This window comes from Tinamus guttatus, unplaced genomic scaffold, assembly GCF_059628265.1.
Source record: "Tinamus guttatus ecotype Peru unplaced genomic scaffold, ASM5962826v1 Tinamus_guttatus_pri_ptg000208l, whole genome shotgun sequence".
NCBI lineage: Eukaryota > Metazoa > Chordata > Aves > Tinamiformes > Tinamidae > Tinamus > Tinamus guttatus.
This window is the reverse complement of record NW_028288742.1, coordinates 722,740-741,722: the sequence shown is the minus strand read 5'-3', so window position 1 is coordinate 741,722 and position 18,983 is coordinate 722,740. Positions and strand designations below refer to the sequence as shown.

General features: G+C 39.3%; 1 protein-coding gene across 1 annotated transcript; it reads right to left on the bottom strand.

Moving 5' to 3' along the window:
- Nucleotides 1-1,672: 1,672 nt before the first annotated feature.
- On the bottom strand, nt 1,673-17,581 carry EXO1 (exonuclease 1). The gene is made up of 14 exons (XM_088524165.1): nt 17,566-17,581; nt 17,206-17,367; nt 15,591-15,710; nt 14,659-14,782; nt 13,791-13,928; nt 13,343-13,555; nt 12,130-12,317; nt 11,242-11,338; nt 9,443-9,650; nt 8,182-8,437; nt 6,533-7,013; nt 6,107-6,211; nt 3,607-3,800; nt 1,673-1,823 (listed from the first exon to the last, which is right to left on the bottom strand). Exons 2-14 carry the CDS (start codon nt 17,364-17,366, stop codon nt 1,682-1,684), a joined length of 2,427 nt encoding a protein of 808 aa, XP_088380291.1. The 5' UTR covers nt 17,367; nt 17,566-17,581; the 3' UTR covers nt 1,673-1,681.
- Between the last annotated feature and the right edge of the window lie 1,402 nt (nt 17,582-18,983).

Here is an 18,983-nt window from a genome sequence, read left to right as displayed (position 1 = left end):
AAGTCTCTCATCGGTATAAAGTGACCTCTACTGTTCAGAGAGAGATTTCCCTCCTTTTCCTCCCTCCTCCACCAATGATTTTAAATTTAGTACTCTATCGCTTCTACACAAAAGCACTCTAGAAGAAATCATCATACAAAGATAGAAGGACAAAAAACCACCACAGAAATAAAACCAAAAACAAATATATGTATAAATATATATATAATATATAGCTATACTGATAAGAATGCCATGTAATGAAAAAGGAGATGGTAGCTGATCTTTAATGTCAGTGAACAAAGAACTGTCCCAGAGCTTCAGAACCTCAGAATCCAGCGACCTTTTGTTAACAAAAAACTCCAAACCCCACTAATTGCTATATAAAACCTGAATACCATGGTCTCCTGATACCTCAAAGAAACATTATCAGCTAATATCTTAAAAATCCACAACACTGCAAATTGCATAAAAAACGCTCTTTTTGAAATATGACTATTTACAACCTATTCGCAAAGCCCTGTACAACTACATTGATGCACAAGAGAGGAATAAGCATAGTATCAGCTTGCTGTAATGAGAGCCAAGATTCAAGTAGGACTCAGTGGAATTTGGGCAAATTACTTACCTGCTTTCAAGAACACCACTTGATTTCGGTGATTAGAGACTGATACTCATTCTCTGCTTCTGAATATTTGTAGAATATTTATAGATTAGAATATTTATAGATTAGATCACTGTTAGTAGAATCAACTTTTCCAGGCTAGATTCATAATTTTAATAACAAGCTATTATATAATACCATCTGTCTTGTAAGAACTCTTTAAAATCCTATTGATAGAATATTAATTATATGCATTATTATCTATTAACATATGCACAGAATTAGAATATTAAAAAGCATGTTCTGCTGAAAGAACAGAGATATGCCCAAGGGTGTTGTTTCCTTCCTACCTACTCATTCCACATACCCTCATAACCTCCCACTTTAAAATTCCTGCTTTCTAACTAAACTCTCTCTCTTCATGTCCAAAGTCTCCCTCTCCTAGGACTTCTTTTTTCCTCCTCTATTTTTTTTATGCTTGTGCCCTGTAGAAGAAAATAGAAAGCTAGCGGTTGAGAGAGAATCATAGAATCATAGAATGCTTAGGGTTGGAAGGGACCTCTAGAGATCATCTAGGATCTTACCTTAAAAAAATAAAATGTTACAAAAGTGCAGGAAGAATAAAGAAGACAGGAAGAGCCACCTACAGTTTTTCTTGTGTGTTGGAGATGGTCTCGGAGACAGAAGATCATTTTCCTGCCCCTTTTTTTCCCCTCCTCTTGGACTTGATAACTCCTTAACAGTTAAAATATTTTAAAAACTTATTTTAGTGTTGTTATGCAAAGGCAAAGCCATTTTAATGAAAGTTGTTTCACAAATAAACTTATATAAAACTGTCAGGAGCAACTTAGAAAAAAGTTTGGATAGAAGATTAGTATAGGACTTGGAATGAGAGAATGCAGGCATCAGAAGGTTTTTATTCCAGGTCATACAAAACTGTACTTTTGGTTCACAGTTTCATAAAAAAAGAGACAAATAAGTCAGTCTAAAATATACAGGTGATTTTCAAAGCATCTTTTCTACACTGATGAGAGATACGGAAGGTAAATTTTGATACTGATTAAAATACAGCCTATTGTTCCAATAGCTGCACACAGTTCATTGGAAAATAGCTCTCTGAATATGACTACGTTCAAGATGATTGAAGATTTCTTCCTCTGTTTCTGGAGTGAGCTGAATGTTATCTTTGATTGGAGACAACGGGTCTGACTTTTTACAGGATGGAAGTCTTTCATAATCTCTGCACACACAGACACACAAAAAAAAAAACAAAAAACCCCCCAGGAATATGTCAGTTTTATGTTTCTAATCACAGACCTGTAAGAATGCATGGGTTAAAACTGAACAAAACCCCCCACCTAACAACCCACTCCTCTGCATAAGCCCCAAATAGACTTCATGATGGTGAGTTCCAAACCCAGCTTCGCTAGTGCTAAATAACTTGGAAAATTACTTCAACTCCGTTCCAGTTGTCCTGTGAACAACTGGGAGCTAATAGCTTTGCATCAGAAATGCAGGAGGTGGGGACTGCACAGCAGAACACTCAGAGCTAAGCGAGACTTTGCAATAGGAAAAATCCTTTTGTGAAACCAATCAAGGAAAAAATCCCCTAAGAGCTAATTAGCAACTACATTAATTATGTAAAAATAAGTATATTCAACAATCATAGTGCAGCAAAAATTGGATGGATTTGCTCCCATCATTGTTGGGAGAAAAACCTTGCAGGCATCGGCAGAGAAAAGGAATGTGGTACCAACTCCCCTCTGTCCTGTCTGCCTGTGCTTGCATGAATCAAAACACATGGGTGGCCTCCTTCTGCACAACCCTGCTCAGGCACTCCTAACTTGACACCAAGAGAGAGAGATACTCAAACACTGTTACTTGCTCTTTGAAAGGGCTTTTCTCTGAGAAAGCTTTGCCACCATGTACTTTCACTCGAGCCCAAGTAGAAGCAGTGTAAGTTAAAATACATATACACGTATTTCTTTGAAATAAAAAGCAGATCATTGGCTAACTTGAAGTTTTCTGAAAAATTCTTCAAGGTTTAAACTTGAAGGATTATCTGTACGCACAATAGTAAACAATGGCATTTTATGATATGCAAAAAGATCTCTCAAAGACTTTAGCTAACAAATATTCCATCAATTAATTCTCATTTCTGGAAGCAGAACATATCCGATAATCTGTCACCCACAAATGTGGAAAGCATGTAAATTCAAAAAAAAAATCTTGTATGCAATGTAAAAATGTAATGACAATCATTTTTATATGAATTATGTTAAAAATAAATACTTAAATATATTTTAGCTGAGAGTATTTCCTGGTTAGAAAGATAAAAGTAACTAGAAGGGAGGAGTATATTTGTCACAAAACATATTTGGTTATGTCAAACAATGAAAAAAGTGAAATTCCTTATGATATTAAAGAAGGGTATGCAGAAAAAATGATATTTAAGGCTGTTAGTTGTGCGCAGGAAACATGTAAAGAACCTGCTTTGAAATAGACCCTATTTACAGGGTGCTCGTATTCGTCAGGCCAGATAGAGTAATTCAGTAATTTGGTACTTAGCTAAATTATGTAAAGATCTATTTTCAACACAGTTGGGGCCTGTACAGACTAGTTTAATATTTTAGGGATAAAAGTGTTTTAGAGTAGCGCTGACAGTGGGAAAATGGGACATTATGTGAACAGCCTCATCGCTTTCACAGGGCAACTCAGCACAGCACACAACACGGAAAACGCAAAACTAAGCTATTAGTTAAGAGGCTCTTCCAGCTCACAGGAATTAAAGTTTAAATTATATATATAAAAAGAGATCACAAAGTTTTTCTTTCTCTGCGAAGGGAAAACTCTGTTTTGTGTTCATCTTTTTTCCCTAAACTGGTACGGAAGGAATAGTAAGGAAAGGGGAAAAACCCAGCTGCACTTCCCAGATCAGACAAAGAAGGAGGGAGGAAGCAATGGGGAGGGGTGACGGAGAGGAAGAAGCAAATAGCTTAATACAAGAGGTTAAAGCAACTCACCTTTTAAACTGGAAGTTCTTCCAGAGCTCACTAATGGTGGCTTGCAGTCCCACCTTATTTTCAATATCACAGAGATTTCTCTTCTGCACAGGTGATAGTTTCTTGCTTAATCCACTTACTTTAGCTGGTATCAGTGGCTTAAGCTTTGTCACAATACGTGACCCTACAGAACTGGATTTGCGTAAACCAGGAACCTGCGGGATTTTAATATTACATCAGAAACTGGCTAAAGTGACAAACTGCAAGTAACAGAAATGCTGCTGCTGGAAAGCATACGATGAAAAATAAATTTCTATAATAAGTAAGAACTGCTACATCAGTTTCCGTGTGTCATTGCAATCAGAGGTGATTATAAAAGCACTTGTCTCTTGAAAGTAATTTTTTAATCTCTTGAATATTTTTCCTCATTTGTTCATGTGATGGAGTACAATAAAGCAAACTTCAGTGTCAGTTTCCAAATATTTTAGAGAAGCTGCTATGGCACAAAGGACTCCATTTTTCCAAAATCTAAACAGAATCAAGAAAATACCAGTACTGTCACCTGAAGGATCAGTCACCCGGATCTCTGTCTGGAACTTCTTATCAAGCAATATCTTTCTGGAAGCCAAAGCAGTTGCAAACAGACTTCTAGAAGGGCAACCAGTCTTAAATTTGAAGACATCAACTGAAGCAAAACACACTGATTCACTAAATTTATTCCAGCTATTAACTATCTCTACAACTAAAAATGTCTGACAATTTGCATAGCGGTTTCCCAGCACTGCATGTTTGACATCGACAAGCACACAAAAGTATTCCGAGATGACTTAATCCCCGTAATTAATCTAGCCAGTGTGATTTTTATACTTCATGCTCTCATCCCTAACCCGACTCTCCCTAGAGTCTTATAGGGTCAGCATCAGACTAACTGGCATATAGCTGCCCAGATCAATATTCTCGCCCCTTCCAATACCGATATATGACGGATGCCTTCTTGCCTCTGGAATTTCTTCCTGAAATTTCTTCCTTTTTCCTTTTTGCCCCCAGCCACACACATTCAGTGCTGACTATTTGCTCCCATGGTTTCTCTGGTGCCAGAATTAAGAGAACTCGTGAGTCTGGGTAGGCTGAGTTATGTATCATAACTGAGTTGTATATATGCCATCTGAGTTATGATATAGCCAAGGCACTTGCTGCTGTTGCCAAGTTAGTTTAGCCAGACGACTTCCCTGGTCCAGCCTGTCAGGAGTATTACTGCCGGCACGTGAAGGATTCCCAGGGGATGCATGGCCAAAGAAGTAACTGTGCAGGATCCTCCCGCCAGCAGCCCCTTTAAGCAAACCCTGTTTTTACAACCCTTTGTTGCTGGTGGATTTTCAGCGCATTTGTATACTCTGAAGAGCCCCAAGCATCCTGAAGATTTGTTTATATAAGATGCCTACGTTGCCTTCATATTGTTTATTCCCCCATGTTTCATATGTACTTTCACCCAAAATACATTTGAGGTGAGAAATTATTTTTAAACCAAAATGTATTAAACAAATTCTTAAATAGGAAGTCATACAGTTCTGAACGAACACTTTGACTTCATTTCATTGCCTAGTCTTGTTGAGGAGCACTACACAAAATGTAGTTCTAATGAAAAAGCAGACTTGCATATAGGTAGCAATAGTTCAGTTATTAAAGAATAAAGTTAGAAATTCCAGCTTCTTAACATGAAAGTTAAAACAACCAGAAGAGGTCACTATTGTTCTATAGCACACACAGAGTTCTATTCTGACAAAAAAGCTTTAGCTTTTTAAGCTTCCTCCTCTTAAACCAAGCTAGCAAGGGCATCCGTGCAAGGAATAGGCAATAGGAATACTCCTTTAGGTATGAATCTTTTAGCCAGTACAAGGAAGTCAGAGGACTCCATATGTTAAGGCCTTAGAAGTTTGGTGAATTGGACAGATTGTTAGAGCTCTTACCAATGTCACAGTGACAGGGAACACGACATGAGTTTAGCCACTCTTAGACATCTAAGAAAGCACGTAGAAGACAGGCCCTACCCACAGGAAGGGGGGTCTGACTAAGAGGTGAGCTCTGAAGAAAACAGACAGCTCTTCCATGCAGCTCTAGTGCCTAACAAAGCTAGCAACTTAAATGAAAGACTGATTAAAACTGTTCTCATTTTAGAAGTTTAAATGCCGTTTCTCCATTCAAAGAGGAAAAGACAGCAAAACTGGTGGAGAAAAATTAAAAGACGTTTTTGGCTTTAGCTTTACTTCATGAATTGACATTGAACATACAAAATCCCAAAGCAATTTGCAACCTTGCCAGCCATAGGGGGCTAAGGTCCATCTTGGTTTCGAAGCAGATGGCAAGAAAGAAAATTACTTTCCTGTTCAACATATGCACATGCTTAAAAATTTTCCACTGTAAGTTTAGAGCGAAGTAGCATACTAAACAAAACCAAAGAAAACACAAATACTGATTTTCATTGTTCAGTAGATCTCGGACTTAGTATTAAAGGAAATCTTACCTTGGTCTTTGGAAGCATATTCTTCTTCTCGATGTGTACAGCAGAAAATATCGGAGAGTTCTGAGTGCACGGACTATCAGCTGGCTTCAGACTGAAGTCAGATTCCTTCATCAAGGAAAAAAGAAGTCAATTGATTTTAAAACAGTTTATACAATATAATTTTATATATTTATAACACAGTATTCTCAATATTTCTGTAAGCATATCCAAGAAGAATGAGAACAAAAGTTAGGCTACCAGTTTTGATGTAATCCTTTTTTTTTTTTTCCTCCAGTCTTTCCACTGCTGTCAGTAGAAACTGGAAGGCTTGATTTTAAGCTAGTAAATCAATTCATGCTACACAGCTATATTAAACACAGCTATGTTTTGTTAGAAGTTCTATTATCTGCAGGATATCATTTTAACATCATTTTATCATTTTCTTACTTCTGCAGGCGAATTGTTAGATACTGGTGACATTTCTGAAGACTCCAAACTGCTTTCTGAGAGCTTGCAAGACACCTGAGACTGTGAGGAACATTCCAGGTCTGCTATAGGAGAAGATTCTTCATCTGATTCACCACATGGTGCCCCACTATCTGTTTGCATCTTATTTATCTTATCTTCCTGGGATGCCACGTAGTTGCCCTGCTGCTGGGGGAGCTGCTGTGACAATGCGGTATGAGATGGACCAGGGTTTGCTGAACCATTTTCAAAGCTGCCAGACCACTGGAAACAACTTTTCTGTGTTTCTCCAGGAAGGGATAGGGTAGTCTGTGGAGGTTTTTCAGTTTCTGAAAACTGAGAAACATTTTCTACTACATGTTTTATTTCATCTTTCTGGCAATCCCTCTCCACATTTTGAGAGAATTGGCCATCATCTGTCTTTGATCGAAAATCAAGTGTATCTGTAGCATTGCAGAAAAACCTAAAAAAAAAAAAAAAAAAAAGCAAAGTATGATATACGTGAAGGCAAGAGAGAAGAAAGTGCGAGTATTTCATCTCCAAAATCCAATAATAGTTTTGTACCCATCAGATAGATTTTTGAACTACTCTTGCAGACACAAATTGTTTTGACAATGGCCAAGCCACTAAGGTCTTAATCCTCTAGACTGTCATGGAGGCATTTAACTTTAAAACAAAATAACAGCAAAGCCATTTTATATTTCAATATATGGGAAAACCATCGGTAAATACTAGCATTGTCAGTCAATGGCTGATGTAAGTTTTTCACTGAAAAACAGAAGTATCTAGGAATCCTACAGAATGCAAGGGTGGATTCATTAATTGTCAAAAAACTATATTGCTATGGAACCCTTCAGTGTTCTCAGCAAGGAAAATAACATTACAGCAGCAGCCCCTAGGAGCAATTACGAGAAAGTTTTTTTTATGAAACCGTGCACTGCTTTGCAGAAAATGCAACCATCACTGACAACTCTTAATTTCTGATGCAGCATAACCCACTCTCAGCTTTCACTTGTACCTTCCTGAGCTAAACAACATCAAAGATTTTCCAGGAAAATGATAGCTCTCAAAAGACTTCTAATATTCAGGATGCTTATGATAAAAAGTATACTACAGAAGACATAGTAGTGTAATAATAATTTGTAAAACTAAATTAACTAGTTGTGGCCATAACATCCTGCTTCCCAAAGTGCTGATTGCAGACATCAAGTGCAAAAATTGAATGAAATGGGTTAAGAAAAAGAAAATAGATATTTGGCATACTGTATGACCACGGTTTGGCTTTACCAGAAACAAGCTTTATCTGACTTTGGCAGGTTTTGTTTAAGTGTTGCATTTTCACAAATATCCACAAGTAAACAAACTCAGCAACAGCTCAGTAATATAACCTTAGTCAGTGCAAAGCTCGTGCTTACGAGGAGAAATGATTGACCTCAGGGAAAACAAAGCAAAACCCAAGCTTAAATTGTTAAATCACAAGATAAAATATCACCTAAATTGTTTTGCAAATTATTTGTTGCCCCATCGTATACTTTTATACTATAAACCACTAGTGAAAATAAATTATTGCACACTCACTATGATATATTTAATATTATCTTGGTACTTAGAAGAAAGTGGTGCAAACATACCTGCTTCTTGTTCCTGGAACAACAACTGCATCTCGCTCTTTGTTTTTTCTTTGCAGAAAGGAAGCAAATTTATTTCTAACTCCGGGCAGGGAGTTGGAGCTTTCCTTACTGACAGGAGTCTCTGAGGACTCGATGCTTTGCATTGCAGAGACAGATTTTTGTGGTTCACAATCTTCAACACTCTCCTTCCTGGCTTTTTTGGCTTTTGAAAATGAATATTGGCTCAGCAGGTCTCCATCTGAGAGTTCTTCTAAATCTAAGGAAGATTCAGACATCAAGGTAGAAGTATGCGCTAGACTTACTGGTCATGAAAGAACTGAATATTTCATGCTTATCCTCACAGGCTTAAAAATATTAGTAGGATCTAATAGGGACATTCTAAATGTTACAGCTCAAATCTTTAACACAATTCTTTTCTAGTACATAGCCTGAAAGTTACTTTCTATGAAGAGGTAGGTCAAGTGAAAACATAACAGATCAGAATTAAAAAGACAGAAAAAAAAAAAAGTGCAGAATCATGTTGCAACACTTTGAAAGCAAACTTAAATTTGAAGCATAAAAAAAATAGTAAATTAAATATTACTTTTGATAAATCAAGGACTAGGAATATACCAAAAACATCAAAGGCAAAAAAGGAAACCTGGTAGCTTAGTCAGAAAGAGAGGAAGCAGAGAAAGTGCTTATCAGATAGAACATAATATGAACAAAGAAATGCCCCTTATATTAGAAGCCTACATGTTATTGCAGCACATAATTTAGGTCACGTAGCAGATGCAGGATAGCACATAGATCTTGAGATCTATTAGATCTATTAGATCTCAAGAAAGTCAGACTGAGGAGTACCAGGCATGGGACACACGCAGCAGAAGAGTACAGAAAATATTTTTCAAAATTTGTCTGTCCAAGTCTTATTCTATAGAGGATAGACTATTTTTGATTCTTCACAAGCCATTGCAAAATAGGTATCAAAACCAAAAAATTCTAAAAATAGAACAAATTATATTAAAAATATCCACCATCAAAAAGGATAAGTTTTCATAACCAACAAAAGAAAGTAAACAAACATTGCTGTAAGTTTGCTGACAAACATGAAGTTGTTACATAGGCTTTAATCGTGGCTCTGCAGCCTTGCAGCTTGTTGAGAACAGATACATAAAGACACAGATGAGAGGTTTAGAAGCCTAACTCTATTTCTATTAAGTCAAAGACAAGCGCTTTCCCATTGCCCTCTTCGATGTTAATTCTCTTTAGACAAACATACCGTTTCTTGGCCGTTTTGCTGAGAGCTCTTTGCCTGAAAATTTCAGCCCTTTGATACTAATTATCTTCTCGGTGCCTTTGGTTGTTACTTTCTCTGGCAAATGCATTTTGTGAGGAACAGTATCTGTATTACTGCCAAATCTGTAGTCTCTACTCCAAATACTATTTTTTTGGCTAGAAACATCGTCACTCCAGCCACGACTTCTCCGCTGTGTAAGCTACAGATGAAATAAAGGCAAGACATCAGTTGAACTATTTTGCCTTCTACCTAGTTTCACATATTAGCATGTAAGGACATTTTTGCATTTGCACAATAAGGGCTGATACAACTACTCAACATGAACGTTTTCTTCTACTTCCCACATTTCTTGTGCTTTCCATACAAATTACTTCTGCCATGAGTTTATTCCAATAAAACTGGTAATCCCAGACAAGTTTAAAACTTTAATTTTTATCTCTTCAAAGCCCCCTAATTCGGAGAAATACTTTCTTCAGCTATATACAAGAACTGAATAAACCCAGTCACTTTTTTTTGTTTATATTTAGTTATTTCTGTAAATAGTCTTAAGTACTTTTCAAGAAAGTCTGAACATAAACAAAACATCAAAAGGCAAGTGACTTGAAAAATAACGTTTTTACTTGCGCAGAGAAATATGTTTTTGTAAGCCACAGGTCACCTATTTTACAGTAATCCTCTTTGGATATGTAGATACCAACACTCAGCTAAGATATGTCAGTTCAAGTCTTTTATTAAAGGAAGGGAAGGAAAAAAAAAATACCCCAAGCCTCATATTATATCATGTAAGTATCTCAATATTTTTTTTCCAACACTGGAAAAAGAAAAAATAAAGGACCTTCAAACCGATGTAGAAGAATTTAATTGAAGATTTAATTCTACAAATCCCCAATCTATGTGGTGCACCTGATACACTTGAAAACATTGTTTCCTCATATTTGGTCAAAAGAGATCAGAATTACTCTAATGACTACCAAATTATTTATTTCTGTTCATCACCTGCATGCAAAGAGCCCTTCCTTGGGGCTCGAAGACTACTTGGGTCACAGTGCTTAACTGCTTACATTTCTAAGAAACTGCAGAGAATTTAAAGCAAAGTGAAAAGCTATAAGAACCAGGATTTAAATGCTACTATACTCAGTCTTGTCCTGTTGTCAAAATTAACACAGCAATCCAAAGACCAACATCCCTTATTTCAGTTAATATGCAGAACTATAGCTATGGAAGCAATTAAAAGGCAGGTATAATAAAAACTCTGATAGTAACTGATTCTAAAAGCTCACCCTTGTATTTACATTTTTCAGTATCCTTTAAATGACAATTAAAAAAAGTTTTATTGATTATATCTGTCAGGAGCTTACTTAAAAATACAGTTTTTGAATTCCTTTGGGACAATTCACTTAATGTGCAATCGTTTTCCTGGACAAGAGCTTGCAGAACTGCCAGAATGAAACCTCATCTGGCATTCTCTCTTTAATAAGCCAAAAATTCACAATCTTTTAAAAGGCATTTCAATTAATACTTAGAGAGTCTTAAAGATGCTGCAAAATTTAATAGGCTAGGTGTCACATATTTCAGGACACAAGAATGCTTTTTTAAGTATTAATTCTTTACTCATGATCAGAATAAAAAGTTTTTACCTTGGGTTTATCTCTGATCTTCTTTATATTTATTTGTAGGTATACAATTGCCAATTTACTTTAGGAGAATATGTAGCAATGTTTTCCTATAAACCTTTCAGATATGTCATGTCTTGCTATATTATTTTAGAAAAAAAAACCTACCTGGGCAGTGTCAGGATTATAATCATCAATTTGTTCCATTGTGTTGATATCAACATTACCAATAGCAATTTGAAGAGCAGTGACATCACCAAAATGTCTGTATCCATCATGTTAAAGGAAAATATCTGATTACAGACTAAATTGCAAGAACAGCTTGAAAATGTCATTTCCCATTTTTGGGTGAAAAGGCACCACTAGAATATCAACCAAAAGAAGAGATGCATACTACTACTCATGGAGTGAGAATTACAATGGAATAAGAATTATACTAGATTTGTAGGATTTGGCATATCACAGAAGTTTCATGGAAAATTTCAGTCATCAGCAGGAAGATGTACCCTCTTTCTCCTTCCTAGCTTGTGAAAATGCCATAGCTTGAAAAACATAGAGACAAGTGTCTATTTCAATAGTCCTCTCTCTTTCTTCATTTTGCTTGTCTTCCATGCTGATATTAGGCTACACAAACATGTGAGAATATTACATGTTCTACTGGAAAAAGTTCTGGTAAAAAAAAAAAAAAAAAAAAAAAAAAACAAACAAACAGGGAGTGCTTAGGTTAAGCAATGAGCTGAGCGCCGACTGTAAGAATCAAACTGGCTGAGATCACGACATATACGATGTAGCCATAAATTTTAAAAGTTTTAAAATAATTCGGTAGTTATATAACCTGCACTTGAAAGGTTGTTTTCTAAAAATAAACAAGTATTTCTACTTAAGTGGTAGTTCTTTTGTATTATTCTGTTCCACCTACCTTTTTTAAAATGAATTGGAAAGGACTTTCTAGTCTGCAGGAAAGCCAAATTTTAACCAATAACAGAGATGAACAGGGTAAAGCACTACAGCTGCTCACCCATATTTTCCCCTATTATTTTAATACAGAAAGGATACCGTCCTGCATAAATTAGTGTTTCTGGATCAATATCATCATCATAGGCATTCAGAGGAACTAGTTTTCTGTTGACTGGATCAAAAACCAACTGATAAAGGAACGTATTATTAGCTCGTGTAAAACCTTTTATGTATTCTTCTGATACTGTTATATTCATCTTCAAGTACTGACCCATTTTCTTAATAACCTGTTCAAGGACAAAAGATACACTTAATTGCTGTAATTGTTGCATGTAAACAGATAAAAAACAATACTTCGCCTGTCTTCAGAAGCCTCACTCCAAAATCTTCAGATTTTTAATCATACAAAATTTGCTTTTAGCAGAATATACAGAAGAGTAGGAATACACAACAGCATTTCCAGAAAAGCAACATAAAAACTTGACTTTTTTGTTTAATTCTTAAGCATTTTTGTCATAAATCTTAACCATTTGTCATATGATGCAGAATGTGCATCCTGTCAGGGGCAGAGAAAGTAGAAAGGGAAGAGAAGTCCTGTGCATTATTTTCCCACCTTCAAATTGTTTAATATCACATCAGTAGTATAATTCAACTATTCACATGGAGTTTTTGCACAACAAATAAATACAAAATCTGAATAGAAATAAGGAGCATCTGCTTTTGATGAATAAGCCTGTTATACTGCGGGACACAGTGTGCCCTCTTCTCAAAATAAGGCACTAGTTGCTAAAAGATCAGTTGTATTTCAGCAATGTGCCCTACCTCCAAGTCAATTTACTTCTCTCAGAAGTAGAAATTCTGACTGGCACTGTTGGACTAGTTTTTACTTTTTGACTCATGACTTTCTAACACTTGCATAGTAATTGTCATGTGATTCATCACTGCTAAGTGATAATCTTTTCAAATAATGCAATCTTGGAGCTTTGCTTAAAGTTAGCTAAAAATATGGGTAGAATGAAAAAAAAAGTTTTTCTTTTTACTTTCATGGATTCTAACTGAACTTATTGGGTTGGAGGGTTAATTGCTTACCTACTTCAGTATATTTTATTAAGCATATAATAACTTCAACATGTGGATAAGTTTAGCTCAGCAACTTTCTCAAGCACAGTAAAATACAAAAAAAAAAAAGTTTTCCCCGCTTCAAGGAGATGCTAAAAATTGTTCAGATGTTTTCAAATAAAATGTTAATGTCACATAGATAAATAGATAGACGCTCCTAAAAAGGCAATACACCAGGCTGAATGAAGATTACCTTTATAATATCTGGGTTGTTAGCTAGCTTGAGTAACTTGCATGCTTTAGCTAACCCAATCCCATGAATTGATGGGAGGTAGTCACAGCCAGAGAGAATGCACATGTAGCGGAATTTCTCTTCTGTAAACACATTTCCAAGCTGCTTGCAGTTTCCTAGTCGAGATTGATCTATTTCTAGTCCATTCCCAAACTTGTCAATTTTCAGAAACACCTGGAAAAAAGTAAAAACGATCATTTTCACCCACACTTAAAACTCCTTTTTTCATTTATGCACGTTAATTTGCTGCACTTTGCAGAGGCTACTTCACAGAGGCTGTCACTCTTCCCCATTTTCCTTATTTATTGGAAAAGAGTAAATCCATCTATGACAAAGCATTTAGCAACTGTGAAATCTGCTTTTAAGATATCAATAGGAGGTAGGGGACATTTGTATTTTTTTTTCATACCTTTTTACATCCAAAAGCTAAAAGATCAGAATCTTCTGTAATTATGGCTTGAACCATGCCAGTCTTATTAAGATAAGCCAACTGAGCATCAGCTTCGTAAGGAGCAACAATACAATCAATTCCTTGGGCTCGTGCAGCCTGCATATGACCAAGAAGCATAAAAACTTTATTTTTTAAAAAACTGTTATCTTAAGACATGTGGAAAGAACTTCTACCTCAAAACAGTTCAACTTAATTTTGTGGTGAAAAGCACAGAGTTTATCAAAAAGGTTAATAAGGTTCCCCTTAAACAACTTCATATTCATGGCCAAAAGTTTGTAGCAGTGTAAATCTACAAATATTTTCTTACAAAAAACACCTTTTCTGTGCTAGTCTAAATCTATAGACACTGCATCTGACTACAATTGCCAGCTTCAGAATCCTGTCAGTTATACGCTGAACAAAGAAAATCACACTGGAACAAATGTAATTTTGTATTTTCAGAGACCCTATGACAGCAGCAGAAAGATAGGGAAGAACTGCTGGAAGAGCTTTTAAGCAGCCAGTAATCTTTCTACAGTCTATTCTCAGGAACCACCTTATGGAAGAGAAGGTGCTGCATTTTATTTTTCAATGGGGTAACTCCAGAAGATATTTAAAAAGTGAGTTTATGGTTTTATTTGGCAAGTGATCATCATTTACACAATTGGGCATAACAAATCTGTAGAAAAGTTGACTTTAGTGAACCGTGCTTAACATAATTCATGGTGAGCAATACATTTTTAAGTTAAGCAAGTGGAGACAATGCTACTTTTTCAAGGAGTAAAGAAAGGAATCCTACTTACTGCATATTTTCTTAAAACTGTCGATCTGAACATTAGCAACTTACTTTAATAACTTCACGAGCCATATCATGGGTAACATTGACACTGCGCCCAAAACATTCCCTAGCTTCTGACAGTTTTCCCTCACGAAGTAGCTGTTTCCCCTTCAGAAGATTGGCTTGACGCTTCCTGCGGGATTAACAAAAATAAAGAAAAGAAAGTGTTTAACCAGCGAGCACTTCAAACACTTCACAAACTTGTTCTACTACTGCCTAATACTCCAAATATAAGAATAACTGTAAATCCAGAAAAAGGCTTGGACGGGCATGTTGAAATAGATAATCAGAAAAGAATGACAATTCAGGAAAAGAAATCAGCAATGAAAAAAAGAGATGTGTATTCTCAGGATAGAGGAAAAGAGATTTAAATTAATCTGGGAGCATTTGACATCAAATATTGGCTTGGGGGTAAAAAGGCATTATTTACCTCATTTTAAATATCAGAAATTGTTCTGACTGAAGAAGACATGTCTCATGAGATTTATAAATAAAAACCACTTTAATAAAAAAATCAGCAGACAGCTTCATGAGATGTCCCATTGTAAATGAGTCCTATACCAAAGGAGATGGTGTTAAATTAACTATAATGAGAAGAAATATTCTTTGTGTCCAGAAAAGACACAAGAGCTCAGAGAAAGAAGAGGATCATGAGGACATGTCAGCTGAAAACCTTTAACTCTACACATTACAGGAACTAATGCTCAGAGCTTTACTTCCTTCCTCTTCCTTTCATTTGAGAAGTACTGTTCTATTTTTGGAATAAAACCTCTAAGAACAGTCTGAATGATTTAAATGTAAATGAAATAACACAGCAGTACATTGTAAGAAAGTTTAACAAAGATTATTGCCTCACTGAAGCTTTGAGTTTTTCAACATTTTGAAATTGAGTTGAGGTGTTAAACACGCTGCCTTGCAAATTAATACATTTCAGTACTTACTCTCTACGGGCCTTTTCCACTTCCTTTTTAGAAGGTAGGGTGCATCCATCAAACACCAAAATTGGCTTAATTCCAAATGACAGGAGCATATCAACAAGTTTCATGCAGAAAGTTACATAACTGTATTGGCAACAATAAAAAGAAGTGTTTAGCAGTAATATTTATTTTTGAAGTCTGTTGCATACGCTCTATTTGCAGGAAGGACAAATGGGACATATTATGAGGTGCTGACTCCAGCAGCACAAAAAGAATTAAAAATGAATTATTATTAAGAAGGAAATGTTTCATTTCTGAATTCAAATATTTGACACCCTTCTACACAAGATGAAATAAGAACAAGTAGAATTCAGTTGGACTTTGCTACACAGCTTAGGAATCAAAGTTTCTTTCAAAAGCCAAAATGTTCATTTTCATTAAAAAAAAAGAAACAAGAGCTCATGTCATTTTTTAAAACTTACACAAGCCTCACCTAAGCTCTAGAGCTGGAAGTGAAATACGACCACAGTTTGTGTTCATATCCATCCCAAAATAACAATATTGTTAAGTGAAATTATAGAATGAGTTAGAGAAAAGGAAAATACTGTTACTAAAAAATATCATAAATCGATTATGCAAGGCACAATATGTAGAGCCCTGTGTATCAGGGCTTTGTGCTTTGTGGCACAGCAGTATACACAGGCTAGCATTAGGTACAAAGCAGTTGCTACAAATATTGCATTTGGAACATGGGAGCTTTGGCTACGGAATCTCAGCAGAGAGATTAGGTTATCATTGGGATAGTGACATACTGGGGGAAAAAAAAAAGCCTGCAAACCGCTGGTGGGTTAATGGGAAAAAAAAGATAGTGTAGACTTCTCCAGCAATTTCTTGAACATCTTCTTTGCACAGTTGGCAATTTGTTTATTTAGTCAATACATTCATTTCCAAACAGCACAAGACCTAGAAGAATGAATGCAGAGACAACAGCTAACACATGGGAGGGACGGAGGGACGGAGGGACGGAGGGACGGAGGGAAGGAGGGACGGAGGGAAGGAGGGACGGAGGGAAGGAGGGACGGAGGGAAGGAGGGACGGAGGGAAGGAGGGACGGAGGGAAGGAGGGACGGAGGGAAGGAGGGACGGAGGGAAGGAGGGACGGAGGGACGGAGGGACGGAGGGACGGAGGGACGGAGGGAAGGAGGGACGGAGGGAAGGAGGGACGGAGGGAAGGAGGGACGGAGGGACGGAGGGACGGAGGGAAGGAGGGACGGAGGGAAGGAGGGACGGAGGGAAGGAGGGACGGAGGGAAGGAGGGACGGAGGGACGGAGGGACGGAGGGACGGAGGGACGGAGGGACGGAGGGACGGAGGGAAGGAGGGACGGAGGGACGGAGGGAAGGAGGGACGGAGGGAAGGAGGGACGGAGGGAAGGAGGGACGGAGGGAAGGAGGGACGGAGGGAAGGAGGGACGGAGGGAAGGAGGGACGGAGGGAAGGAGGGACGGAGGGACGGAGGGACGGAGGGACGGAGGGAAGGAGGGACGGAGGGAAGGAGGGACGGAGGGACGGAGGGACGGAGGGACGTTCAAGCAAACAAAGCCGCGATCCGCCGCGGGCCCGGGCCCCGGCGCCACTCACAGGTCGGTGGGCTCTCCCCGCGCCAGCCGCTCGGCGCACGCGTACGCTCCTTTGTGCAGCCAGCAGTAGGTGTCCACGGCCACCGCCTGCCCGCGGTACTTCCGCACGTGGCAGGGCTCGGCGGCCTCCTTGAGGAAGGGCAGCAGCCCCGCGATCCCCATCCTGCGCCGGCAGAGGAGCGCGTGAGCCCCGCGCCAGGCCGCGGAGGCGCCCGGGCCCGGCCCGGCTCCCCCCGCCGCCCGAGCGGGGCGCCGCGACCCCGCAACCGCCCCCGCCAACGGCCGCCGGGCGCCCTCCCTCCCCAGGGATAACGGGTCTGGGGGGAGCAGGGTCGCCCCGCCGCGGTGACCGCGCCCCTACCTCGCTCCGGGGAAGGGGAGGCGGCGGCAGCGCCCGCTCCGTCTGGCCCGGCCCGGCGCGGCTCGGCTCGGGCGCGGGGCGCGTTCAAGCCGCGCGCGCTCCGGCCCTGGCCCCGCCCCCGCCCGGCGGACTACGAGTCCCGGGAGGCGCCGCGCGGCGCGGCCGGGGCGGGGCGGGGGCTTCTCCCGGGTGGAGGCGGTGCCGGCGCCGGAAGGAGGCGGTGGCGGCCGTGGCCGGCGGAGCGGAGGAGGGAGGAGGGAGGAGGGAGGAGGGAGGAGGGAGGAGGGAGGAGGGAGGAGGGAGGAGGGAGGAGGGAGGAGGGAGGAGAGAGCCGGGGCGGCGGCCTTGGGGGGTGAAGGGGCCTGAGAGGATCGCGCTGCTCCCCGCCCAGCGCAAGGGCTGAAACGGCGCCGCGGCCGGGAAGCGCCGCGTGCCACCGGCTGGCTCAGCCCTGCTGTCTCGGCAGCGCATGGAAAGAATAAAATCCCGTTCCCTTGTGGCTAATACGTGCCTTTTTGTGTCGTGTTTGTGTCCGCAGGGCCCCATGGTGCAAATTCGCTATAACCACTAACCCTCATGGTCAGCATCCTGGAAGAGGGTGTCATCACTGTACTTAGCATTTATTTTCAGTTCTTTCTGTCCGGGCTGGCTGGTCACATCTGTACCCTGGTAGTTTTTCTGGCGGTTGTGAACTAGATAAAGAAAACAGGACCTCCCACACGACTGAATATGTTTGGTGCTTATCACAGTGCTTACATGTAAAGAAGCCAAACACCTGTATGTAAAAATTCTGGAGATCTAAGTAGAGATAAGAACAGGGAACATAAATGTCACTTCTGTACTCTTGTCAGTAAAGAATGATAAACTGTGAGCCCTTTCTGAAATTACTCTTCATAGTGATGACTTCAGGGAGTTGATCAGTCTATCCCAGCAACGTATCCATGACATGCTGCAAAGGCAGGTATATGTAATAATGGACATAAAAACTATAAATGTTAAAATGTATTGGAATCAAAAGGTGCCATCGGATTTTGGATGCTACAAACTGTTGGATGCACCTCACCCAGTGGCACAGGGAGAGTGGGAATAGGTCACGGGCTGCAAAGGCAGAGGTGAGGGATAGATGTGGTAGCAGTGAAGGCCTGGGGCTAATGTAAGCATTTGTGCCCAAAGTATTTACATGTTTTTGTAATTATTTATATTTTTAAAAGCCCTGAATGTCCATACAGAAATTTGAAGTGGTGCACAAAAGACTTTTTAAAAACAGTCTGCACAAAATAGAGGTACTAGTAACACTTCTGTTGTGCAGATCTAGTTATATGTCATGAATGGGATCAAGTGCAACTTAACTGCTGTTAGTGAGCTCCCTGTTTGACACATAAGCCACAGGAAACTGCAATTTGGTAACCAGCTGCAGG

Bases quoted from the DNA above. Each gene is read 5' to 3' on its own strand.
- EXO1 (XM_088524165.1), bottom strand. From the start codon at position 17,366: ATGGGGATCGCGGGGCTGCTGCCCTTCCTCAAGGAGGCCGCCGAGCCC. The intron at 15,711-17,205 runs GTGAGTGGCGCC...TTGCCAATACAG, and splicing joins CGGGGAGAGCCCACCGACCT to TTATGTAACTTTCTGCATGA. The intron at 6,212-6,532 runs GTAAGAAAATGA...TCCTTGATGAAG, and splicing joins CTAACAATTCGCCTGCAGAA to GAATCTGACTTCAGTCTGAA.